Source organism: Podarcis melisellensis (assembly GCF_964234715.1).
Source record: "Podarcis melisellensis genome assembly, chromosome: 4".
In the NCBI taxonomy this organism is placed as follows: Eukaryota; Metazoa; Chordata; class Lepidosauria; order Squamata; family Lacertidae; genus Podarcis; species Podarcis melisellensis.
Genome location: NC_138531.1, coordinates 92,156,965 through 92,184,779, shown reverse-complemented (window position 1 = coordinate 92,184,779; position 27,815 = coordinate 92,156,965). Strand labels below are relative to the sequence as shown.

The 27,815-nt window shown below is 44.7% G+C and overlaps 1 protein-coding gene across 1 annotated transcript in view; it reads right to left on the bottom strand.

The window, feature by feature from the left end:
- The window catches only part of DLG2 (discs large MAGUK scaffold protein 2), an 852,330-nt gene that overhangs the window by 393,489 nt on the left and 431,026 nt on the right, over nt 1-27,815 (bottom strand). The window contains exon 7 of the mRNA XM_081909134.1: nt 11,938-12,099. Coding sequence (XP_081765260.1) covers nt 11,938-12,099 — 162 coding nt within the window. The remainder of the gene's footprint in view (nt 1-11,937; nt 12,100-27,815) is intronic.

Sequence of the window (27,815 nt, the reverse complement as noted above, 5' to 3'; positions counted from 1 at the left end):
GGAAAATCTGTTTCGGGCTAAATAGGAGATCCTATTCAGCAAAAAAAAAAAAAAAAAAAAAAGCCTTGCAAGGTAGCAAAGTAGCTGACCTTTTGTAAGACGCTCTGTCTTGTTCCAGCAGCTGAGGTTCTGTAGAGCTGATTTGTTCAAGAGCTGACACAGCAAGCTCTTTTGAGGCGAGCTAAGGACCTGGGATGGGATGCAAAAGTCATTTGCTTTAATTGAGCAGACTTTGCTTTGATGGCTTTCTCTGTGCCAAAAAAATTGACGGTGTAAGGAAATGTTTACGAAGGTGAAACTTATCCATAATAAAGGTGAAGTTTGAACACCAAATTTTAGGAAAGTCTGCTTTACGGTCAGAAAGTTGCATGTCCGACACATACCGAACTCTTAGCTGCATGTCTGCAATTGCCTACCTGCACTTTAACACAGGAGATGAAGGCTCTCTGTCAACACTACGTAGATTCAAACCACTGTAATTGATTTACAGTAATCAATTAGGATGCATGAAAGAATTTGGGGAAAACGATTTTGGGAAAAGTTATTTGGGGGGGGGTTATCAGGGTTACTGTGTAGGATATTTAGGAAAATAAATTACTTTAATATTACTGTATTTAGAGGTGTTCTGGGCAGTAATTAACACTAGGGGCTGAATTTATTTGAAAAGGAACTGTTAGGGGGTAATCCAGGGGTGAGTGCAGATTACTTGTTTGCAGACTGACATGATTGTCTACATGCTTCATTTGTTATAATGAGGGAAAGCACCACGCTATTGGAACTTTTTCTCCCAGTCCTTAAGAGAAAGCCGCTCCTCTTCTCAGAGGGGCAGGGTTGCGCGCTGGCCTCACACTCCCCCACCCTTTGTGGGGTGTGTCTAGACCCCCCCACGTCTTCAGGGAGCCCCAGGTCGCATCACAACAGCAGCCAGCCAATCCGGTTGGCTGGGGGGCGTGGCTTGCCGCTTTAAGTGGCTGTGAGGCCAGGAGCTCTTCATTCTGCTCCCAGCTACCATGGGTCACCCATCGTCCCACCCTTTTTTATTGCGTTCTGCACCTTGACCTTGCTATGGACTTCAGTTGGTCGCCTGTTGAAGGGGCCTGGTAGGAATTTTCCCACCTGGCAGATTGGCACCAGCCACTTGGTTTTCGCCTACCTCATAGCAAATTGTCACAATTTCGTAAGGATGTACCGTGCTATATTAGAAGCAAAAAAAACTTGTTTTGATGAATTGGAAGAGCCGCAAAAAGATTCCATTGAGCACATGGATTGATAATTTGGACAGATTAGCTACATACGAAGGAATTGCATGTCGACGCAAATTAAGAATGGATAAATATGAAGGAATTGGGAAGGAATATTTAAGCGACAAGGAGGATAGTGGTGGGAAGTAGGGGGAGAAGAGAGTGGTGGGAAAATATTGTTAAAAAGGTGTAGTCATAGGTATATCAGTGTATTCAAATCTGAATTGTCAAATTGCGTTATTAGGGTTATTATGTTTTTTTGTTGTATGTGTCTTTTGCGGTTGTTGTTTGTATTGAAAAAATGATTAAATAAATTAAAATATATATTTTTTGTAAGGTTTGGCAGTTAGGCATTGGAAAAGCTTGGTTTATGGAGGGGAGGTTGTGGCCATCACCTATCCCTCTCCTTTAAGGATATTCCATTAAAGGGATCCTGGGGTCATGGTTCCTGTCCGAAGGCTGGGTGGAGGCTAGGGCCATGGCATGACCTTACGGTGACCCTAGGGGGAGCTCCAAGTTGATGTACATCAAGGGAGCTCCCCCTGTTGGTGGTTAACTCTTTTTAGACTTCCTGCATGCCAGGCAGGAGTCAGATATAGTCGATTCGGGTCCAATGCCTAAAGCCAATACCACTCACATTCTGTAACCAATAAAGTTGTGGCCTTTATTAGCCCATTAACCTAAAATACTGGTGTCCATGTGTTTTATAGATCAAGGAGGCCTTTGTGCATGGGCCTTTACGTGCAAATGACTTTCCCCTGTTGAACATACATTTGTGGACATACTTCTATGCACTGGCAAGCAGGGTGGATAAAAGTGGAAATGAGCAAATAATGTTCTCTTGAAGGAAGTGTGGAAGAAGGAGGTGAGATCTTGCTGCTTTAGCAGTAGGACCCACAACAAACCTATATCCATCCCATAGCATGAAACTACAAAAGCCAAGTATGAATAGCAAAGACTATGCAAAGATTGGAGAGTGAAATATTAGCATCAAATCAGAAGATCTCGCATCATCTGGGCCAGCAATTCCTGTAAAAACTCAATCAGTCTCATACGTACACACACACACGCACGGCTTCTTAATCACTAAACAGTTTTGCTCCCTTCTCCTAATCTAATTACCTATTGATCAAAGGCGTGATTTTCAGCATAAAGAAGTGTCCACTTTGAAGTGGAAACGTGTTGACAACACCATTACCGTCCTCCACCTTCCGCGCCTAGCATCAGATTTATCGTCAAGCTCTAAAACATTTCACAAAGTCAATTACCAAGTTTTTTAATTGTTTAGGGTTTTTTTTGTGCCTGAAAGATGTTGAAGACTGAAAGCAGATGTACATCACGCTGGTGTGTTAGGGACTGCGAAGGCATTCCCATTCATCCACAGCTACCTGTCCTTGGCAAATCATTGCTTTCAGCAAAACACGGAATTCCAATCCACTAAGCCACCGCAACATCCTTAGACCCAAATCCCTCATAACCAAAGGATTTAAGAGATTTGCATAGCCGCCATTGCACCAGGGACTGCGGACTCGAGCAAGCTACCAGCCTGGTGATTAGCATTTCCAGAAGCCCAATAACTTCCACTTCCACTTTTAAAAGAATAGGCTTTCAATTCACAGGCCCATGGTTAAGAAAGTGGAGGCCTGCTGCCAGTGTCTGCAGAAAACTTGGGCATAAAGCAAAGACCCATATCTGAAACTATATAGCAAGTCATACTGTTCCTCAATACCACTGCCCCCTGTGTTGTTGTTGTTGTTGTTGTTGTTGTTGTTGTTGTTGTTGTTGTTGTTGTTATATTTCTATTTCTATTATTTCTATTTCTATACTGTACTTCATACAAGGATGACAGAGAAACTTACAATATAAAAACATTTTTTTAAAAAAACATAACAGAGTAACATACAGTACCTTAGTAACTGTCTATCATAGTTGGCAGTGGTTTTCCAATATCTTAAGGAAAGAAATTATCTGGCCCTGAAACCAGAGATCCTTTAACATGAGATGACAGGGACTGACCCTGGGAACTTCTCAACCCCTAAGCTGTGAGCCCTCTGCTCCCCTTTTCTCTGGAAAATGTAATGGTAAAGGAGATGTACCCCTACATATTCCCCTCTTCCCACTCGCTCCTACCCAAACAAACTAGCTTCCTTATCACCATTCGCATAACCAACAAAACATTCTTCTAGATCAGGGGTCCTCAAACTTTTTCAGCAGGGGGCCGGTCCACTGTCCCTCAGACCTTGTTGAAGGAGAAGAAAAATGAACTGTGGCAGTGCGATGATGAGCGGCGTGTGAAAGGACTCAGGAGAGGGGCTGCTTTAAATGGCAGCCGCTCGAGAGGGGCATTCAGCCAACTGCGACTCCTGAGTCTTGCGAGCGGCAGGGGCTGGCAGTGGCGGGACAATGAGCGACGCACGAAAGGGCTCCAGAGAGGGGCTGGCAGCAACAAAGCCCAGCCCCCTTCCTCCTCTAGGCAGGGCGGGGAGAAGCCAGGAGGAGGGAGGGAGGAGGCGCCACCGCCACCGTGTGAGGGAGGGGGAAAGAAAGCAGGCACTAGCGATCCACACGGCGATTCCTGGACCATCTGTGGGCTGGATTTAGAAGGGCCTTAGTTTGCCGACCCATGTTCTAGATGTATGTATGTATGTATGTATGTATTAGGAATGTGCATCAATCACAACAATTTGGTCCCGTTGGTGGTTGGGATCTTATGAATGCTTATGGGTGCCTTGGATATTTGGACATTGAAAAAACACTGCAGACAGTGTGTCTGCCAAAACTCAAACATTTCCCCCCAAGCTTGGCATGTAATGAAGATGCCAGAGTGGGAAAACAGGGGAAGGGGGAGCACTTTTGTGACTAACAAGCCTAGCTTCCAATCAGAGGAAATAATATTTGACAGGACTCTCCAATTACAGTGCTTTGGAGGGAAGGAGTAATATATCACCTTGTTCTTGTGTGTTCCGTTCTCTTTGCTAGTTCTGTTTGTGGTGCTTGCTTGAAAAGTACTACATGTTCAAGTCCTGCCTCTGCTAAATGTCCATACATCAATTCCTGTCAATTCAGCTTTGCATTTCATTTCTGCGTTTTCGGCTGCTGATTGCGCAGAAAACAGGCCTGAACCTGTTGTTTTTTTTTTAAAAAAATCATCTTTACTCCCTAGCCCCTGCACCTATCCTTCTGAAACTTTACCATTTGCTTCCCTAGGGGCACCTCTACAATGTATGCCACAGAGTTTGGATTTGATATCCCGCCTTTCACTCCCTTTAAGGAGTCTCAAAGCGGCTAACATTCTCCTTTCCCTTCCTCCCCCACAACAAACACTCTGTGAGGTGAGTGGGGCTGAGAGACTTCAAAGAAGTGTGACTGGCCCAAGGTCACCCAGCAGCTGCATGTGGAGGAGCGGAGACGCGAACCCGGTTCCCCGGATTACGAGACTACTGCTCTTAACCACTACACCACACTGGCTCTCAGGGAGGGAAGCAAATGTTTTTTAGTGTACCACCTAAAATAAACTTTAAAGGTACTGATCACAAAACCCCCTCATCCATTCTGAGTTGGGTACCTAGGGGCACCTCTCTCTCGTGCATGCCACTTTCATACAGATTTCCCACAAATCCCATCTGAAGAGGCTACTATGCCTGAAAAATTCACCCAATTCTGCAAAAAAAATATGAAAGTTATAACCTTCTTATTTTAAGTATCCCCACACAAAAAAACCTGGCCTATTTGTCTGGAAGGCTTTATTCACACAGAAGGGACAGTTATGCCCACAAATTTTACCCACTTCTGTCAAAAGCAAGGAAAGGTATAGCCATTTTAAATTTTCCTGTAATAGTGAATAGGGGAGGAACAAAGCTTTGTTTTTTGCAATTGGAATTTGGATTTGACCCCGAATGGAACCAGGCAAACTCTGAAGCACTTGCTCTTCAACCAAACATGTGTCCCTACTCTCCTCTTGGATCCCTAGACCCACAAAAACATGGCACACTGTACACCTGAACCATGCTAGTTAAATGCAAAGACTGTCAACACACTGTTCCCATTTCCTATCACAGCTGTCCTGCTAACCTCAAACTGTAACTCAGTTTTAATGCATTTGATTGTTACCTTGAAGCCCACAGATGATGGCTATTAGTCCAATTGAAGCAGATGTGCACACGACATATTTGTTCATCATTTTGGCATTTGACAGGTGTAAGAGATCTAATCAAATTGTTCGTCAGGCGACAATTTAATTGGGTGAGGAGGGGGGTCAGCAATTCAAAGCAAACCACAGGAATGCGCTTTCTTTTGCTCCAGAAAATAAAAATAAAAATAAGCAACTGCTTGTGACGGGCAGCATCAAAGCAGCATTTGACAGCCAGCTACCCACCCATCATCTGTTGTTAAATTTTCTGGAAAGAGGAATAAAAAGAGTTGTTGTTGTTGTTTCTGCCCAACCCACCCTTTAATCTTCAAGGGAAGTATACTCAGGCTAGGAATATCATTTGCTAGGCCCTTTCAGGTAATAACATGTCTCATCAGATCTTCATCTGGGAAGAGAACAAACAGTTCTGGGAAATTTGGGGACAATTCGTTCTATCCTCAGTGTTCTGAAATAAGATGAAAAGAGCCATGGGGGGTGATGGCTTGAGTGTTGCCGCTACATCCAACCCAGCCAGGTTAAAGCCCACTTGAAGGCCTGCTCTGTGATGTTAACCACACCTGCCTCTGTACCTGTGGCAGGGCTGTGACTCACTGCTACAGTGCATCCTTTGTGCTCAGAAGGTCCCAAAAGTTCAATTCCCAGCAGCTCCCGGTAGGGTTGGAAATGACATCCTGCCTGAGGCACTGGAGAGCCACTTCCAGTCAGTGTAGACAATACAAGGCTACACGGAGCAATGGTCTGACCTAATATAAGGCAGATTCCTATGTTCCTATCTAGTAAAAAATAATAATAACAATAAGCGAGGTGTTAGGAAAATAGTATGCTGCCTTATAACTGAAGGACCAGGCAGCAGCCTGGGAGTCATTTTGGACTCACAGCTGTCCATAGAGGCGCAGGTCAATTCTGTATCCAGGGCAGCTGTCTACCAGCTCCGTCTGGTACGCAGACTGAGACCCTACCTGCCCACGGACTGTCTCGCCAGAGAGGTGCATGCTCTAGTTATCTCTTGCTTAGACTACTGCAATGCACTCTACGTGGGGCTACCTTTGAAGGTGACCCGGAAACTACAACTAAACCAGAATGTGGCATCTAGACTGGTGACTGGGAGCAGCCACCAAGACCACATAACACCGGCCTTGAAAGACTTACATTGGCTCCCAGTATGTTTCTGACCACAATTCAAAGTGTTGGTGTTGACCTTTAAAGCCCTAAACGGCCTCGGCCCTGTATACCTGAAGGAACATCTCCACCCCCATCGTTCAGCCTGGACGCTGAGGTCCACCTCCTAGGGCAAGAAATGCAAGAAATGATGCTACAGGGAACCAGACAGAGGGCTTTCTTAGTAGTGGTGTCCACCCTGCGGAACACCCTCCCATCTGATTTCAAACAGATAAACAACTATTCAACTTTCTAAAGGCAGACCTGTATCATGAAGTTTTTAATGTGTGATGTTTTGCTGTGCTTTTATTATGCTGAAAGCCACCTAGAATGGCCGGAGCAACACAGTCAGATGGGTGGGGTATATTATTATTATTAAAGGTAAAGGTACCCCTGACCGTTAGGTCCAGTTGTGGATGACTCTGGGGTTGCAGCGCTCATCTCACTCTACAGGCCGAGGGAGCTGGCATTTGTCCTCAGACAGCTTCCGGGTCATGTGGTCAGCATGACTAAGCCGCTTCTGGTGAACCAGAGCAGCGCATAGAAACACTGTTTACCTGTTTACCTTCCCGCTGGAGCGGTACCTATTTATCTAATTGCACTTTGACGTGATTTCGAACTGCTAGCTTGGCAGGAGCTGGGACCGAACAACGGAAGCTCACCCCGTCACAGGGATTCGAACCGCCAACCTTCTGATCGACAAGCCCTAGGCTCAGTGGTTTAGACCACAGTGCCACCTGTGTCCCTATTATTATTATTATTATTATTATTATTATTATTATTATTATTATTATTATTGAACCATGTATGTCACCTTAAACTATTGGAGAAAAAAAGGCTGGGATAGAAGTTCAATATATTATTATTATTATTATTATTATTATTATTATTATTATTATTATTATCTTTATGGACCGGTTTGAGATCCTCTCAGGACCATGAAGCAGAATAAAAGTAATCTAGATAAGTAAATAATAATAAAAATAAGACACCAAACATTTTTATGCACCATCAAGGGAAGAAGAGCTCCACATTCAAACATGAGTCAAATAAACCCCCCATCATCCTTGAACATTGGCACTGCTGGCTGGGACTAATGGGAACTGTAGTTCAGCAGCTCCTGGAGATTTTCTGGAGCGTTCCCCCCATTCCTGATCCAAGAGGACAGGCAGTGGAGCCAAGGCAGCAGTGGGTAGGACCTGACAATAGCTGGAGTTGGCTCTTTTGGCACAGAAGCCGAGCACACAGAGCTTCTCAAAATGTTCTAAGCTATCACAGTTGCAGGAAGCAAAACAAAAACAAAAAAGCAGCGTAATTACAAATCCCGAAGACTTGTTTTAGCAAATGCACATTTTGCTCTTGTTTCAGAAACGCTGATTAGTTATATTCCCTGGAGGAACTGCATTTGACGGTGCTTCAATCAGAGGCAGAGAGGGATGAGAGGGCCTAATAAACCGGCACATCTGAATTGCAGATGCAGCTAGGAAGTTGAAAAGAACACCTTGGGGGAAAAAATGGTCTTCTTTTCTTTCTTTTTTAAAAAGAATAAAGCACACATTATCTTTCTACCTTCATGACTTCCCCAAAAGCCCTCTCTTAGTTCCTGTCCCAGTGCTGGGAATCTATAGCTCTCCAGATGTTGTATTTCCATCAGCTCCAGCCAACATGGTCAGGGATGAAGACGGGATTGTAGTCCAGCAACATAGCCTAGGACATACCGATCAGAAGGTCGGCGGTTCAAATCCCCGCGACGGGGTGAGCTCCCGTTGCTCGGTCCCTGCTCCTGCCAACCTAGCAGTTTGAAAGCACATCAAAGTGCAAGTAGATAAATAGGTACCACTCCGGCGGGAAGGTAAACGGCATTTCCGTGCGCTGCTCTTGTTCGCCAGAAGCGGCTTAGTCATGCTGGCCACATGACCTGGAAGCTGACTGTGGACAAACGCCAGCTCCCTTGGCCAATAAAGCGAGATGAGCGCCGCAACACCAGAGCCGGTCACGACTGGACCTAATGGTCAGGGGTCCCTTTACCTTTACCAGAGTCCAAACCTAACATTGGGCAAAAGATTCCTGCATTGCAGGGGTTTGGACTAGATGACATTTGTGGTCCCTTCCAACTCTACAATTCTATGCAGCTGATTTGGGTCATCTTATCAGAGGTTTCTGTTACCCTCAAAATTATCCAGAAGCTTCTCTCAAGCAGAAGATGCTTAAAACAAAAGTCATCTTGATATGTTGCTTCAGATGACGTTTCGTCCATGCAATCCCCGGCTTGTTTAAAAGTGAAAATGCCTAGTGGTCCTTAAAGCAGTGCCACTGAGTCGCAGTCAGTGAAGAATTTCCCAGTGAACCTCTATTTGTTTCCCCGCCCGCCTTCAGTCAAGTCACTTAGACTCCCGGGTTCAGATTTCGGCTAAGAGAAGACCTACTGATCGCAATCCCTGGACCAAAGAGATCACCAGCTAACTGCACCATCTAGCGGCAGACCATTGGAAGGACACAGAAGGTGATTTCTGGAATACTGTAATAGCTTTTCCTTTCACATCACAATGCAGAGTCAATACACATTAGCCTAATCTCTGCAATTTGAACTGGCATCGTATATACAATGCAGAGGCAGTAAAGCTAAGGCTTTGCTTTAGGCATGTGGAAGATACAGATGACTAATTTATGAAGAGGTGGGATGTCTCCATCAGTAGTTTGCTCTGGCTCCTACTGAAAGCACCTTTTTGTATGCCAACTCTATCCAAAAAACCTAAAAGCTACTGTTTCCTAAGAGTAATCCGATAAATGACAGTGTACCAGGGCCAAGCTGAAATGGTAAGGAGTCAAACGCAAATCTAGACCCAGGATAGGCACTTTCCAGCAAAAGACTCCCTGTTTTTCATTGCTGGAAGGGAAACAGCGACTTCAACTTGAGCACAATAGTGGACAAGGGCAGCAGGCAGTGGCATAGCGTGGGGTGTGCAGGGGGGGGCAGCCGCACCGGGCGCAACATCTGGGGGTTAGGGTTAGGGGGTGCAAATCCACAGGTTAAGGGGCACAAATCCACGGGTTAGGGGGTGAAAATTACTTGCCTTGCCCCGGGTGCTGACAACCCACGCTACGCCACTGGCAGCAGGACAGGCCTGCCAGTGGTGTGTTGGAGGGGTAAACAGGAAAATGGAGCTCAGCTCTGCTGGAGCAGCAAGGTAAATGTCCTACCCTTCTAGCTCTGGCAAATGAATGAGATGAAGAGGCTTTTAAAGTTAGTTTGTGAGATAGATACAGGCAAATAATCAGAAGGCAGATACTTCTTTCCTTTTCTTTGACGGGGTTCCTACTTCACACCAGCAATTTCAACGGTAACACATGTTTGCAGTGTGACCTGCATTTCTAATGAAAATCTAAAAGTTGCATTTCAGATGGTTGATTGTTAATGCTCACTGTGTTTTATTTTGAGCCAGTGTAGGCAGAAGTAAGTACCACTGAGTTCAATGTAGCTAACTTCCTGGAAACTCTACACAGAACTGCTGGAAGGCTGATCCTAATTCATAAGGCATTGTATTCTGTATTTTGTGTGCCTGCAGATGCACACATAATAATGCGTCAACACAGTTGCCTGCATTTTTTGGTCTCTCCTTCAGAATGTGGTTGCGAGGGTTGATCCCGCTCATCAAAATTGACAGTGCTGCTGCATCGCTATGGCCTGGCCAATCCACAGGCCCCATGCTGACTGCCAGTCACATGCACTGATGTTACACACTCCTATTCCCTTCTATGGCTGAAGAAACCTCTGAGACCTGGGCACCCACACAGTAGCTTGCTAGCCTCAGAGCATGAGATCCTCAGTTCATGCCCTGGACTTCTTCACAGTGGGATATAAATGATCAGGCTCTGTATTGCTAAGTGGTACCCTTGGGCCAGAGTCAACAGCTGGCCACCACTAGCCCAAGAGTAGGATGTGGTGGGGGCATAACCAATTTCTCATTTTCTCCTGCCTTGCAAGAAACACTGTGGACATTTAAACATTTCGGCTTTACAAACGGCACCTCACTAAGCTGAAAAAGTGTCTTACTTTGGGTTAAATGATCAGGGATGATGGGAACTGTACTCCAGTAGCATCTGAAGGGTCAAATGTTAGACAGCCTTGCAGTTAATGATAGAGGTAAAGGTAAAGGACGGGTGGTGCTGTGGTCTAAACCACTGAGCCTCTTGGGCTTGCTGATCGGAAGGTCAGCGGTTCAAATACCCATAACGGGGTAAGCTCCCGTCACTCTGTCCCAACTCCTGCCAACCTAGCAGTTTGAAAGCATGCCAGTGCTAGTAGATAAATAGGTACCACTGTGGCAGGAAGGTAAAAGGTGTTTCTGTGCACTCTGGTTTCCATCGCGGTGTTCCGTTGCACCAGAAGCAGTTTAGTCATGCTGGCCACATGACCCAGAAAGCTGTCTGTGGACAAACGTCGGCACCCACAGCCTGAAAGCGAGATGAGCGCCACAACCCCACAGCCGCCTTTGACTGGACTTAACCATCCAGGGGTCCTTTACCTTTACCTTAAACCTTTAATGATAGAACTGAAAGCAATTCTTTTGCTGTCTGAAGAAGCCACTCTACTATCTGAAGTTTGTAATACTTTTCATGTCATAAGCCTTTGAATTTTAATATATTTCATTTTGTTTTAGTGAATAGCCATGGGTAGGAAGGAGTATGCGATTCCTGTATTGCAGGGGTTAGACCAGATGTCCATTGGGGTCTCTTCCAACTCTACAATCCTATGATGCTATGATCCCTCTTTTTCAAACCTCTTTTCACCCACAGCAACAGCAACCAGTTCAGTAAACAATGACCTGATGGCGGCAAACACAATTCTCTCTTTCACACGATTCCTAGAAATCTTCTAGTCTGTGTCTACCACCTAGTCTGTGCAACTTCTAGTCTGTGTCTACCCCCCAAACAAAGGACTCGGTCAATTATTATTCGTCAGTATAAATACTTCATTTATCTTGCAACAAGGACAAGCAAGAATTGAGCCAGCACTGTGAAAACAGAAAACAAAACAAAAAACAATTGCCTCCCAGTTATGCTTATCCACTCTTTAAAAGTTGATACATGGAATTATTCCCTTCTTCAGGAAAGCTCCCCCAGCTCCGTCGCAGCTCCAACACAAGCCTGTTGCACCAAGATCTGTTGCACATCAGCGCTAAACTTTTCGACAACGGCAGGACGTGCCAAGAATTAAACGGTTGCCAGAGGGTGTGATTTGCACAAAGGCGCGTCAACAAACAGCTTAAGACAAGGAGGCACCTGGAGTTTTAAAAAATCCCGTTACTTCTCTCACTCTCTCTGTCTTTTATTTTGTTTATTTTTATTGGGAAAGCTCAGAAGTTGCCATGGAGAAGCGATACTGACCTTCAGAGGCGAGATGTGCGATTGCAGGACGTATCCGTGGACATTTTCTATCTGCGATAAATTCTTTTCAGAAACGTGAACTAGTTCTGGCCCTCTCACTTCGTGAGTTAAGCGAGGTAATGTATGGTCTTGTGGAGCATCCTCATCTTGGTAGCGATACTTCTGGGAGGCAAAAGGGGGGGAGGGAGAATATTAAGGAACGGTGAAATAGGGATGGGTGAATCTGCCAGCTTCGGCTTCTGACAGTTTCTCATTTTTGCCTTCTTAAGTTCAGTTCAGTTCTCCACATTGGCGTGCTATTTTTTTTATTAAAAAAAGAAAGAACAAATCCACAAATTTCTGCTTATACACACATTTTTGCATGGACTTGGCCTAAAGTACACATTTTTACAAAGCAATTTCCCCTGATACAATGCGTTTTTTTCATGTTATTTTCACCAATGTACGTTTTTTAAAAAAAAAAATCACACCTTACCCTAGTATATGCAGTGTTGGGGCTAGAGAACCATGTTGCAAAATTCAGAAGTGTACGGATTTTGAAGGACGGCTGCTTTTTTGACCACACCTTTTCAGAAAGTGCAGATTAGGTAAGGCCACCTTTAAACGTGAATTGAACTGAATTTCTTCCTCAACCCTACTGTGAATTTTACGTTCTGAATTGTGACCTTCCTAAGGAGAAGACAAATGTGGTTAGGACCAAAAGCACCTTCTGAGCTCCATGTTGGTACAACACTGTTCCACCAGCTCTTAAAAGGTTTAACAAGGCCTTACTATATGATCTGCCTTAAGTCATAGCAGCTGTAAAGAAATGAAGGACATTTGCTGAGCATAATATTGGGAGGTTCTCCCAAGAAGTGAAAGGGAGAGATATGGGATAAGCACACACTTCCATACAGGTTTCCACCAAGCCTAGTTCTTTTCTGATCTTGCAGACCCCCAGAGGCCGACCTCCCAGCTCTTGAACTTAGGTCTCTTATCGCTGCACTACTGCCATGTGAAACACAGTCTCACCACTTGGGGCTCCACCATCTTCTGCTTTGTGTCTCTGATTGGGACTGAAAAACCAGGGAGAATGTCAAGCTCCTGGCAGGCCATGACACACGGCTGCTGAGCTATATTCAGCTTGGCGATTCACAAGTGATGCAAGGTCTGACTTAGGAACTGCCTGCCCTGTCTTCCCCAATTAACTGCAGTTGGGCAAAAGCCTTCGCCCCTCCACACACACACACACACACACACACACACACTCATTGCTTCACATCTTCACAAAAGAGCAGGTGGATGATGAACGATTGGTATCTGAAGAAGTGTGCATGCACACGAAAGCTTATGCCAAGAACAAACTTAGTTGTTCTCTAAGGTGCTACTGGGGAGACACACACACACACACACACACACATATATATATATCTCGACTGCGTCAGACCAACATGGCTACCTACCCGGATTGCAAATCAGTGCCTACTACCAACAAGGCACTGATTTGAAATCATCTGCGGCCAACCCACAACAGATGATTTCAAATCCCTTGCAATTACCTCTAATGGAGGAGTGTGGATTGTGCCACTGTGAGCTGTTAAAATAAAAATGTGCCCATCTTTTTTTAAAAAAACAACACAGAGAGAAATCTCAGTCGAAACAACAACAAAAATTAAAAAAATCGTCCAGTAGCACTTTAGAGACCTACTAAGTTTGTTCTGGGTAATTTATTTTGGCTGTGTCAGACCAACACAGCTCCCTACCTGAATCTAGAAATCTCAGTGTTTGTTTAAGGTAGCTAAATGGAAGGATCAACGCTGCAGGGCACTGCATTGTCTCAGATCCTTTAGGAAGTACAGTTGCAGGCTGAGAGCTGTTGTGGTTTTCTTTAAAACAATGTCAACAAAGCAGGAAAGGCAGATAGTGAATTTTCCCCAGCAAATTCAGGATTTTTAAATAAAAGATATTAACATGAATTTCTTGAATCAGCTTTCAGTGGGAAGAGAGGGAGCTGCCTTATTCCAAACCAGACCCATTGGTCCATTTAGCTCAGAAGCTCCTGGGAATTTCAGGTGAGATTCTATCTCAGCCCTTTCTGAAGATGCCTTGGATGGAAACCGGGGCTTTTCTGCATGCCAGGCAGAGGTTCTGCAATAATTAAACTGCATTCAACAGAGTCGTTGTTTTTTAAGCAGTTTGATGAGCCATATGAGGAATGCTTTGGGGGTACAGAAGAAGAAGAAGAAGAAGAAGAAGAAGAAGAAGAAGAAGAAGAAGAAGAAGAAGAAGAAGAAGAAGAAGAAGAAGAAGAAGAAGAAGAAGAATAGTAGTAGTAGTAGTAGTAGTAGTAGTAGTAGTAGTAGTTTGGATTTGATATCCCGCTCTATCACTACCTGAAGGAGTCTCAAAGCGGCTAACATTCTCCTTTCCCTTCCTCCCCCACAACAAACACTCTATGAGGTGAGTGAGGCTGAGAGACTTAAGAGAAGTGTCACTAGCCCAAGGTCACTCAGCAGCTGCATGTGGAGGAGCAGGGAAGCGAACCCGCTTCACCAGATTACGAGTCCACCGCTCTTAACCACTACACCACACTGGCTCTTGTTAACTGAAAGTTAAAGAGAAAGCCTGTGAGGTGGAAGGTCCCAAGTGCTTCATAATTTCATTGTAATGTTATGGCTGATTTCGGAGCTCCTGGCTGAAAACCAGGAGCTGAAGAGTAAGTGAACACAGGATTCTCATCTTAGAACAGCACAAAACAGATGATAAATCACTATTACAGCCATACCTTGGTTGTCAAATGGAATCCATTCAAGAAGTCCATTCGACTTCCGAAAACGTTCAAAAACCAAGGCGCAGCTTCCGATTGGCTGCAGGAAGCCCCTGCAGCCAATCGGAAGCCACAGAAGCCATGTTGGCTGTTCGGGTTCCAAAGAACGTTCGCAAGCCAGAACACTCACCTCCGGGTTTGCGGCGCTCGGGAGCCAAAACGTACGAGTACCAAGACGTTCAAGAACCAAAGTATGACTGTAGTTTCAATGGAGCACCACATTCACAAGCAAAATGCCAGAATCAGGGCAGAGGGCGGTTGCCATCCTTTTCTGATCACGGGAGGCATGTGGCTGGCAGCTATTAGCAGCAAGATGCTTGTCTGAATGGATCTCTGATCTGATCTGCAAAGTTCTTCTATTAAATGTCCCAGGGTGTCTTTAAGGCTGCACAAAAATTGCAGTGTCCTCCTGCCTACTTTCCACTTTCACGCTACCTCGCTGCAGTTGAAGCTTCGAGACACAAGATGGCAGAACAACCATCGTCTTGAAGGGTTCCTACGGTTGGCCTGATTCGATTCTATAAATAAAAGCCTGGTGAGCTAGGAAGGTAGAATGACTACAAGCCCTGCCTGCAATAAACCTTGGGTTGACTTTTTATTATTATTTCCACTAGCTCAATGGGTATGTGCTTGTGGGTGTGGGTGTTTGTATTTTAAAGGCTGCGGCTTCTTCAATAAAAGCACTTTATGTGAGCAGTCAATCATATTTGGAGGCAGCCGAAAGAATTCTAACAACACATTAGGAGCATCTAGTGTGATTGCACCGCTGTGATTCTAATTGATTTCCCTGAAAGTTAGCATCATCAAAGTTGGATCAGTTCTGTGGGCCTTCCAGAACCGGCACCCCAACTTTTGCCCCCTACCAAAGCCCTGCAGTAGAAGGATATGTCCCAAGTATTTTCGTCCCATCTTAAAATAAAAACAACAATAATGTTATAAGAATAAAATGCTCCTTTTCCCTTATGGGGTCTTAATAATAATAATAATTTTATTTCTATACCGCCCTATACCCGAAGGTCTTAGGGTGGTTCACATTAAAATCAGGGCAGTTCACATTAAGAGCCCTTATGCAGGTTCCTTATTGGTAGGAGAAAATAACAGAGGCCAACCAGAGAATATTGAGAATGAAAGCAGCTAGTAAGCTTGATCTTTATTAAACTGTTGCAACAGGGTGCTCAAATCACCCCACACACAGGAGGGAGGAGGAACCCAGAACATTGGGATGCAAGCTCTTATATAGACTTTTGAAATTGCCCACCCTGTAGCCCAAGACCACCACCCCCCGAAACATCATACATACATCACAGAAGGAGGCGGTCTACAGCAGATACCAAGAACTAACTTAGTTGGTCTTTAAGGTGCTACTGGAAAGATTTTTTTTTGTTTTGACTATGGCAGACCAACACGGCTACCTATCTGTAGCAGAAATCCTGTTTGCCAGGGGACCTGATAATGGTCACTGATTGCATTACCTGGGCAGTCTGGCCATTCTTTTGTGATGGTAAATACTCAGTTCCTGAATCCAGGTCACAGGCTCACCCTATTCATACACAGATACACCCTTAAGACAGGATTTGTGAGCAAAGAGACAATGGGGAGGTTTTCCATTTCCTTCCTCCTTGTAGAGAAATATTTGAGATCAATTTGGGAGAGTTAAAATGGCTTCAGGATTGTTCTCCTGTACTATTTCAGACACATGGTTTACAGTGGTACCTCGGGTTAAGAACTTAATTCATTCTGGAGGTCCGTTGTCCCTGAGAGAGGGCAATGACAATAAAGATATTATTATTATTATTATTATTATTATTATTATTATTATTATTATTAACCCGAAACTGTTCTGAACCTGAAGCACCACTTTAGCTAATAGGGCCTCCCGCTGCCGCACGATTTCTGTTCTCATCCTGAAGCAAAGTTCTTAACCCGAGGTACTATTTCTGGGTTAGCGGAGTCTGTAACCTGAAGCATCTGTAACCTGAAGCGTCTGTAACCTGAAGTGTCTGTAACGCGAGGTACCACTGTATATACTTATGTATGTGTTTGCCTGGTACATTTATGAACATTTATTTTATCTCTTAGACCTTATTATTCTCATAACAAATATTGATCCCACATTTCAGGCAATTCACAAGAGCAATTCAAATTGCTCTCGGATTACTCAAAAGAAACACAATCAGGAAAAGCATGTGCATTAATTAACCATTTACCACGGTTAAGAAAACAACAGTGAAACAATCAGTTCCCTGTGCTCCAGGGGGCATTTCAGCATCCACCTTTCCCTAACCTTCCTTAAGTGCTTTTCAAATCTGAGAGTTCTTTCAAAAGCAATTTGTGATACAGCATTGGAGATAAGAAAAATACCTCTCTTCCCCAACACAAGTCACAACCAAAACACAAATTTAAAAGTCCTGAATGAGTGCATTATTTGCTTATCAATGTATACATATTTACCACAGAGCCTAAGACTTGCCAATCAGAAGGTTGGCGGTTCGAGTCCCCGCAACGTGGTGAGCTCCCGTTGCTCGCTCCCTGCTCCTGCCTACCTAGCAGTTCGAAAGCACGTCAAAGTGCAAGTAGATAAATAGGTACTGCTCCGGCAGGAAGGTAAATGGCGTTTCCGTGCACTGCTCTGGTTCGCCAGAAGCAGCTTAGTCATGCTGGCCACATGTCCTTGAAGCTGTACGCCAGTTCCCTTGGCCAATAAAGCGAGATGAGCACTGCAACCCCAGAGTCAGTCACGACTGGACCTAATGGTCAGGGGTCCCTTTACCTTTAATTCAGATGTAAGCTTCTCTCCACCCCCACAACAGCACTGGCAACACTGCATACCAAACTACAGGCAAATTCAATTTAGCAATAAACCCCTGATTTTTATTCTTGTTTTGCTGGTCAAATAAAAAATCATTTACTTCCCTAGAAATTCCTCTGATATTTTGCCCATGTACAACCTTCTACCTTTGCCACGGAGTCTGTTTCTTTGAGGATAATTTGGTCACAAGCCAAAAAACCCGAACATTTTAGAGACTTATTTTCCCCATACTAGTTGTTTCAAGAGTTCAACATTGGCTAAAACCCTGAGATAATTACCTATCTTGTGATAATTGTTGAATTTCCATGTTTATTGAAAATGGGCAAGTTGTAAATACTTGTTCTGTTTGCATTATTGCATTATAAATTAGGGGGGAAAGTAATTTATCTATTGCCGGTCTGATGAATTTGGGCCATTATCTGCAAAGATACCTAATTTGCTTACTACAGATCCAATCTCTTTCTCTGCTGGAAAAGTTATTACAAGTTCCAGAGATGTGCTTTTTCTCTATTTATCAAAGGCTTTCAAAAAGAAAAAAAGGGTGCAATTATAGCAACTTTTCCTGAATACACAAAATGCTAAGAGCTTTGAACAAAGCAAAGTGGGGTAGGGCTGTTATTTCAGTGATCCTGCTTGCCATTTAGCTTCTCTCCCCCCCCTCAAAAAAATATTAATCTGATCCTGTGTGCTGCTTTTCAAATGAGAAGTTTGCCATTTAAGAATAACAGTGATATAAATCACAGCAGCGAAACCATTGAGGGAAGTGTAACACACACTCGCACAACCATAATAAGGATGACTTCTGCTAATAATGAACACGGGGGAGGTGGATTTTGCTAATTCATGCCTCCCCACACCCCTAAAATGAAACTTTCATTTAAAGATTTAAATGTTACACTAAATTTAGGTTATGTTTTCTACAACTCTAAGGACTCAGCTAGATTGGTAAAGAAAAAGCACTTTACAGTGGTACCTCGGGATGCGAATGGGATCCGTTCCGGAGCCCCGTTCGCTTCCAGAAGCAAACATAACTAGCGACGGCATGTCTGCGCGCATGCATCGCTTTTCGCTGCTTCTGCGCGTGACGCCATTTTGAGCTTCTGCGCATGCGCGAGCGGCGAGACCCAGAAGTAATGCGCTCCGTTACTTCTGGGTTGCCACGGAGCGCAACTCGAACACGCTCAACATGAAGCATATTCAACCCGAGGTATGACTGTATATGCGTCGTATATGCAGTATAACACTGACAACAGGTGCCGCTGTCGAGTCCCGTCTTTTGCTACTGGATTTCCCTGTATGAGTTTCCAACACGTTTAACTGAATCACTTCTTTGACATGTCTAGATCCAGCCCATGTCTTAATGCTAAATACCCTTAATACTAGAAAGGTGTATTTTCATTGCATCTTCCATTTAAATGCTAGACAGTACATAACAGGAGAATATTGATACATATTTCTAAGAGCAAGAGAATATAGTGTAACAACCAAGGTATTGGCAACTTTTTCAATAAACCCTAGAAGACGCCTTTTTACAACAGCCCAATTTTTCTTTTTAACAGTGCAATACAATTTCTTTAATACAAAATCCACACAATATTTAACATATCACTTCTCAATTTTTAATCATGTAAGCAATATGCAAAAGTTGTGTCTTCTGCATAACAAAGAAAAAAACTGTTGCAACTGGCTTTTTCCTTTCCTATCATTTTTTTTTTAAAAAAAATAGTTTTGATTAACCAAGGCATGTTGCCTGGTATTCTTTCCAAATCTCCACACACACCCCCCCCCCCCGCAGCAAACAGATAAAAATAAACTCTCTCTTTTCCCCTTCACCAGGGGGCGGGATAGCAGTAAGAAAAAACAGCGACTTTTCCAGTTTACAACCAAGGTACAATCATCCAGAATGAAAGCCTCTGGACCTATTTATCTGAACTGTGACAGATTTCTTGTCTGGGGCACCTCCTTAAACCGCAGGTTTTCAAACTGATCTCCCCCACAAAAATAAGCAAGGGAATGTTTTTGTTGTGGTGGTTTTTCCACCCTGGTGAGAAAACTAGTCTATCTTTCTGAAATCTGTTAAGACTTCATCCCCTCAGAACGGGAAGCCATACCTGCAATTTGCATCCAATACTGGTAGAAAATTAAGGAGTTAATTAAGGGGGGAGGAGCTTTAAAGGTTCCCTGTACATACATAAACACACTGGAAGGATTTACGGGATGTGTGGAAGGTTTAATCCACTCTGGCGGGGCGCCTTTGCCTGCAGATTTCATGCAAAATGCAAAGTTATAGCTATGTTTAATTGTAATGGGGGGGGTGAAAAAGAGCTTTGGGTTGAACATTTGTACCTAGATAATGAATCAAATTAAAACAACACAGAATGGATTTGAAACAGATCGCGCTAGATTAAAATGATACGGATACAGAATGAAATGAGGGGTTGCTGCACAGCTCTAATTTCACCCTTCCCTATATAACAATGAGCGGCTGCTTGGAACATTCCTTTGCCACAAAGAATTCAACAAAATAAGTGTCCTGGGGAACAAAGTGTTCAAGCTATACTTCATGGCAGGGGCAAGAAAACCTTTGGCCAACCAGATGTTACTGGGCTACAACTCCCATCATCCCTGATCATTGGCCATGCTCTCTGGGGCTGATGGGAGTTTGAGTCCAACAGCATCAAGAAGGCCAGAGGTTTCCGCCCACGCCTGCCTATAGGGCTTGTGTGTATCTATGCCATGTATCTAACCCATGGAAATAGAGAGTGTTTCGAAGAAGGGGCTGTCACCTCTGAAGAAATTGAAGCTGACAATTTCAAAACACTACAGTCACTTGAGACCTACTGCACTACCAAGAGCAAAAGATGTAATCATAATTGTGCCGGTTCAATGCAAACCATTAAATTGGCCCAAAGAGGACATGGGTAGGCTGGTGTCAACTTTAGAAAGCTAAAAATCATAAAGGCACACACAGAGAGGCAATTTTCATTCGGCAAAAATAGTGCCGTTCTCAATAGCAGAACGTGAAACTTAATAATAAATCACTCCAGGAAAAGGCGTAGGACATATATAAATATAAAATGTTATTATCGTTACTGTTATTCTGCTAGCAGCCAAGAGCTAAGTCATATTATATATTTCATAAAGATATGATGAAAAGCCCCTTTGCCCCCACACTCACAAAGGAAGATTCATGAGACAAAGCATTAGGATAAAGGTTATATTTGTTAATATAACAACTTGGAGGAACTGCAAACCAAATTAACCAAATTCATAAAGTCTGGTGAGGATCTTAGCTGGCTGGGAAGCATCCTTCCAGACCCCTGGGAATGGGATTTCCTGCAGAGGAAATTATATAAGCTTGGTGTATCAGGGGAATGTGGATATAGTATACAGTGGTACCTCGGGTTAAGAACTTAATTCGTTCTGGAGGTCCGTTCTTAACCTTAAACTGTTCTTAACCTGAAGTACCACTTTAGCTAATGGGGCCTCCCCCTGTCACCGCGCCGCTGCCGTGCCATTTCTGTTCTCATCCTGAAGCAAAGTTCTTAACCCGAGGTACTATTTCTGGGTTAGCAGAGTCTGTAACCTGAAGTGTCTGTAAACCGAGGTACCACTGTATCTTGATTTCAGTGTGGAACGTGTGGAGAGGAGGGCAACCAAGATGGTTGAGGGTCTGGAAGCCAAGCCTTATGAGGAAGGGTTGAGGGAGTTGGGTATGTTTTGGCTGGAAAAGATGAGGTTGAGAGGAAATATGATAGCCACCTTCAAATATCCCAAGGATGGAACAAGCTTGTTTTCTCCTGCTGTGGAGGGTTGGACTCGAACCAATGGACTGAAGTTACAATAAATGAGGTTCCTCCTAAACACTGAAGAACTTTCTGATGGTAAGAGCTGTTTAACAGTGAAACAGACTCCCTCAGAAGGTGGTGGACTCTCCTTCCTTGGAGGTTTTTAAAAAGAGTTAGATATTTTCATTGAGATTACTGCATCACAGGGGGTTGGGCTAGCAGCAGGCTTATAAAGACAAGCTCAAACCCTTCCAGCAGTGGCCGTCACAAACCTGGGAGCAAACTCCCGAGTCAACTTTGAAGAAGAAGAGGGGAGAGGGAAGGAGGGGAAACCTGCCCCTGCTGTAAGAGCAGGAACAACATTCCTGCATGGAAGGTCAGCTGTTTAGCAGATCTGTTCTACGATATTACCTTGGTCGTGGCAAAATTTCTCTTGGGGGTAATAAGATTTGGAAATCAACATGCTCTGGACGAAACGTAGCGACTGCCTTGGAATGTGTTCCCTGTATTCCTGCTGTATTTTGCTTTCCAAACTGCTTTTTGTAGGTCTTTGGGCTGTAATAAAGAATGTCTCTCTGTGTGTGTGCTCTAGGCACAGCAAACCAGACTTATCTTTAAGGCTGGGCCCAGAACATTTCCAACCCAAGGTGATGGAAAAGATGGCGCTTCCCCACCCTTTTCCAAGACTTTCACCGCAACATCAGTAAGAGGACATCACCCGCACCTGAGGGCATCAGGCTAGCTTAGGGTGCAGAGGTCAGCACAGCACACCCAGCTCTGCCCTGTAACTTGCACCTTGCTGGCTCCCCAGCACCTACAGTCTCTGGGTGCTACTCCACCCAATGGGAAGGCCAGTTCTGATTATCTTCGCAGAATTTTAGAAAAGCTCCTGGGTAGATCAGTTTGGGATTAGTGGCCCAGCACTGGGGCAGGGTGGGACGCAGGTGGTGCTGTGGGTTAAACCACAGAGCCTAGGACTTGCTAATCAGAAGGTCGGCGGTTCGAATCCCCATGACGGGGTGAGTTCCCGTTGCTTCGTCCCTGCTCCTACCCACCTAGCAGTTCGAAAGCACGTCAAAGTGCAAGTAGATAAACAGGTACCGCTCCGGCAGGAAGGTAAATGGTGTTTCCGTGCGCTGATCTGGTTCGCCAGAAGCGGCTTAGTCATGCTGGCCACATGACCCGGAAGCTGTATGCCGGCTCCCTGAGCGCCGCAACCCCAGAGTCAGTCACGACTGGACCTAATGGTCAGGGGTCCCTTTACCTTTACCTTTACTGGGGCAGGGAAACTGTAGCTCACTCAATATTTGCTGGACCACAGTTCCCATCATGTGTTGTCATCAGCCATGACTGGAGCTGATGGGAGTTGGAGTCTATCCACATCTGGATGGCTGCAGGTTTCCTCCCCTAAGTTTAGTTTCTTAGCTCTTGGGGGGAGCGAGGTGGGGGGAGCAGCAGCTTACAACCTGGAAATTTCTGAGGAACTATGCACCATTTATCCTGCAAAGACAAGCCTGGAGAAGCATTCAGGTATCAAGCAGGAGCTTAACAGACCACATTTGCATATGAATTCTAGCCTTAAAGTGAAACAACAGAGAGATGAATTCATAGTTCTTTAAAACATCTTTTTTTTAAAAAAAGCTTGGAACTGACTAGGTTCCGCTCCCACTTCCACTTCAGAGAGGGCTCTAATCTGCATGAATTCTTTGCATGGATTCAGAGACTCAATGGAGGAACGTTAACAATTTTATATAATTGCCACACATAGGTAATCAGCACACATTATGCCGCTAAGATAATTAGAATGGGGCTGGCTGCTGTCATGCCAAGACCATCAGCAATGTGCCACTGGAATTCTTGGAAAAGCGAAGCCGCAAAGGTTTTGCTCAGAGATAAATCAGGTACCTCTTCAGACAATGCGCACAAAAATAAAATTTTAAAATCCAGCCTCATGCCAGGTGCGCCTCGCTGGTCTTTCCACCAGAACTATGATTTGTAGGACAAAGCTGACCTGGATCAATAATCTGGATGAAGCATTGGTTGGTGCAAATCTACTCCATTTGTGAAATTTGCCCGATCTCATCTCTTGGCCTCCCTCTTCCATAGAGTTATTTGTTGAAAAAGTTGATAGGCAAATTTTACTGGATAAGATTAATGGTCCATGATCCTATTTTACAAGTGGTGAAGTAGTTCTCCCTGGGACAACCACAAGAAAGACATGAGGCCAGAGACCTCTCCCAGTGTCTTTCTCCAGCTGTGATTTGTGCCCTGTGGTGAACTCCAAAATCATTTCTGAGGTTGTTGTTTTTCTTCATGTGGTTGACTTGAGGTTTCAATGTGCAGGGTGAGGAAGGTTGGCTGGGGAGATTCAGAATATGGTTGTATAGATCCGCCTTACCCGATACTCATTGATGTGACCACTTTGACCTGCAGAACTGGCACTTCTGCAACTGCCATGCAATGCGTGTTCTGCTATTGTAAAGCACCATTCCTTTAGTGCAATGTTTCCCAACCTTGGGTCTCCAGCTGTTTTGGGACTACAACTCCCATCATCCCTAGCTAGCAAGACCAGTGGTCAGGGATGATGGGAATTGTAGTCTGAAAACAGCTGGAGACTGAAGGTTGGGAAACACTGCTTTAGTGTGGCAGCACTTGTACTTTGGAACTCCCCGTCTAGTGATATTAATGAGGTGCTTCAGACAGCAGTTTAGCAAGATGTTCTGTGAAGTGCCTCCCCTCCTCTTTAAAGGGGCTGGGGCAAGCCAGGCATAGGCAACCTTGGCCCTCCAGATGTTTTGGGACTACAACTCCCATGATTCCTAGCTAACAGGACCAGTGGTCAGGGATGATGGGAATTGTAATCCCAAAACATCTGGAGGGCCGAGGTTGCCTATGCCTGGGGTAAACTGTGAGGAGAGGGGCTCAGAGTGAGCTGTGAGGGATGAGTTGAGGACATGGGGTGAAGTGTAAAGGGAGGGGGTTGTCAGAGCGAACAGGGGGTCTGGAGCCTCCAGCTAGTGTAATACAACAACAACACCCTAGTAAATTACATGGAGGTGGGCTAGCGACTTTAGGGCAGCTATCTTGCCCACCTGTGTGTTGTGAACTGGCAAGGTGACAGGGAGCAGGAGAGGAGGACGAGGATTCTGGCGAGGGTTGTAGTTAGCACTGGGACACACAAACGGGGGTGAAGAAAAAAGAACTCACCGGTTGACGGAGGATGACAAAGGGATGGGGGTCAATGCACGGGAAGCAGAGCAGCAGAACCCATCACCAGAGCCAGAAAGGCCCCTGTCTCCACAAATACGGTGAGCCCTGGGGGGAAGGGAGCAGCCAGAGTGGTGCTCTGGGAAGGTGAGGCAGGCAAGAGCCCACAACCCAGCTCCCTAGCTGGCCAGGTGGAGCTCGCTGGCTCTGGGAGGAGGGGTGTGGTTTATCAGCTGGAGTAGGCTCAGGGACAGGTGAGGGTCATCTGACTCATCAAGCACAGATGCTGCAATCAGCATGCAAAGTACAAAAGGGCAGCAGAGATGAGGCACTGGGTCTGCTCAACTGCCCATGTTGATGGACCTTGGCTTGGATGTTCCTGGACCTCTATGGGACTGTTCTTCAAGTTTGACTCTGGACTGTATCCTGACTGCTGGATTTTTGGCTTGGCTTACTTGTACTGACCCCAGACTGTGTTTCCAGATCTTTGGACTTTGTTTGTGTGAACTGCCCTTTGAACTTTGGATTTGTCATACTGGCTTGCTGCCAGGTAGGCCAGGGATTTATGATGCCCTGGTAGGAATACAAGGGGCTTCCAAATTTTCACAAGTTGGCAGAAACTTCACACTTGCCCTTCGTGAGCTTCCAAAGGCACCCTGTTAACTGGCAGAGAGACAAGACCCACATCACTGCTTTTTGTAACCTACTGCATTTTTTGTGATTTAAAGAAGTGCAAAAGCTGTGGAGGACAATTAAGAGTTGGGAGAACACATCACTTCTTTCCTCGTGGTAGCACCAGACAATTAAACAGCCTCTCTGTGAAACATGGCGGTGACCTTGTCTCCTCGCGACAATACATAAAGGACCCTACATTGGCACAGAAAAGGCTGTTAACCTCCCACACCCGACCCACCGATGCGCTCAGTCATGAAATTCCGAAGGCGCCAAGATTACGTGAAGATCATTTGATCTAAAATTAGGAAGACCAGAAAGAAAGGAAAGGCGACAAGAGGGAACAGTGTGCTAGTTTCTCGTGGGTGACCTAATTATGACTCGCATTGGAGGCTGTGCTACAAAGCAATGATATTTCCCAGTTCTGCAACAAAAAGTGTTCATTCACTCCATTGCATAAGCCTTTTGGCGGTCAGACTGAAAGAGAGGCACGAGGCCTCATGAAATGAGGAGGGAAACAAAGGATATACTACAGGCGAAGAACCCTGGTTCCTTATCAGTGCAAGAACCCAACACTGAGCATGAGTTACCAACGGTTGCATACTTGTCCAGCACCCCCAATCCAATCCTCGTTATTTTCAGTCTATCACCTTTGCAAAGCACCACCTCATTCCTTGTAACATTTTTTGGTTGTGCTGGAGATCCCTGCAGCAATATCTAATTGGCTAGGATGTCCACTACCGTGGTAACTCAGGATGTGAACAGGATCCGTTCCGGAGCCCCGTTCGCATTCTGAATGGAACGTAAGACGTGATGACGTGTCTGTGGGTCGCGTTTTGCCACGACCGCGCATGCGCGTGACGTCATTTTGAGCATCTGTGCATGCAGCGAAACCTGGAAGTAACGCGCTCTGTTACTTCCGGGTTGCCGCAGAGCGCAACCCAAAAGCGCTCAACCTGAAGCACATTCAACTTGAGCTATGACTGTACATTGATGAGTTATTTAATTTTATAAAGCAGCTGAATGCTAAGAAACCAGCAGCAACCCTTACTCACAATCAGGACAGTTTTGAAAGGTTCAGTCTGTCACCTTGATTCCAAATGGCATCCAATGATATCTGAACATGGTCATAAACCTGCTGCTTGATCTCAGGAACCATTGCGACCAATTTGGTTATGCTATTTTAAGAGGCATCTAATTTTTTTAAGGTGCGGCCTGCCATTTTGTTTTGCAAACAGAAAAATGCCTTCCGCGTGACCTCAGGAACCACCACTCCAAATTTGGTCAAGACAACTTAATAGATCTCTGAATGTATATGTCTGTAGACAAACAATTCCCCCCCCAAATATATATATATATATATATATATATATATATATATATATATATATATTCCCTCTTGCTCTCCATTCTTCTGTATGCATGCATCAGTATCACTCATATTGCTTTTTTTAGCCCTTTGCAAGGTCAGTTCTGTTGTGAGGAGACTGTGCTGGAGACTTAATAATGATGTTCTTCAGATATCAAGTTAACAAATATAGAATTTGAGCACTTCATCTTTAGAGCTGCGTCAGTTTCTGATAAAACCAGCCACGCATCCTTGGAGGATAGGAACCCACCCACCTCCTGCCAGGCTTCTTCCTGTCAGGAAGATACAAAAACAAAACTCTATTGTCTTTATTGGCTATGCAGCTATGCTGTAACTATCAAACGAGTTCATCGCAAATCTTCCACCCAATCAGGTAGCTCAGGTATCTTCTACCTTTTCAGACCCAGATCCCACTTTTAACCTAAACACGCTTTTGGGGACCCAATTCTTAACCTTTTACCATTTATTTGCACGGTGATAGGGCTCCTCAATGTTGCACAAGAGGAGGTTGCTGGCAATTTTACTGCACAATAGACTGCAGAATCTGTCACTTGGTACAGGGGTGCCAACTTGAATAAAACATTGGGGTGGGGGCAGATCATCCCTGTCCCCGATCCTAGCAACAAAGGTAGCTAGTGCTAGTGAAATTGTTTATAACCCCCTCACCCCACTTTTTATCCCCTAAACAGCTCTGTGATGTTGACTAATCTCAGAAACAGTGCCTGCTCCAGGGATACTCTGAATTCTTAAAGCTAAAAAGGGACTTGAGCCCAGAGTATCTAGGAATCTGTTTGTCTCCCCACCTCCCAACCAAAATCAACAAAGGCTGGCTGCAAAATTATGCATTTGCTTGCTTGGGCATATTTTTAGTACCCGCCTTATTTCTGTGAAAGTAAGTTGTTCTAAATTGCTTTTATAATTGTCATATCCCCACCCTGGGACCTTGGGGTAAAGGTGGGGAGCTTTGCTCTGAATTAGGCGCTCCTAGTATGTATATGGGACATGGGTGGTGCTGTGGTGTAAACTACTGAGCCTAGGGCTTGCCGATCGGAAGGTCAGTGGTTCGAATCCCCGCAACGGGGTGAGCTCCCATTGCTCAGTCCCAGCTCCTGCCAACCTAGCAGTTTGAAAGCACGTCAAAGTGCAAGTAGATAAATAGGCACCGCTCCGGCGGGAAGGTAAACAGCATTCCGTGCGCTGCTCTAGTTTCACCAGAAGCAGCTTAGT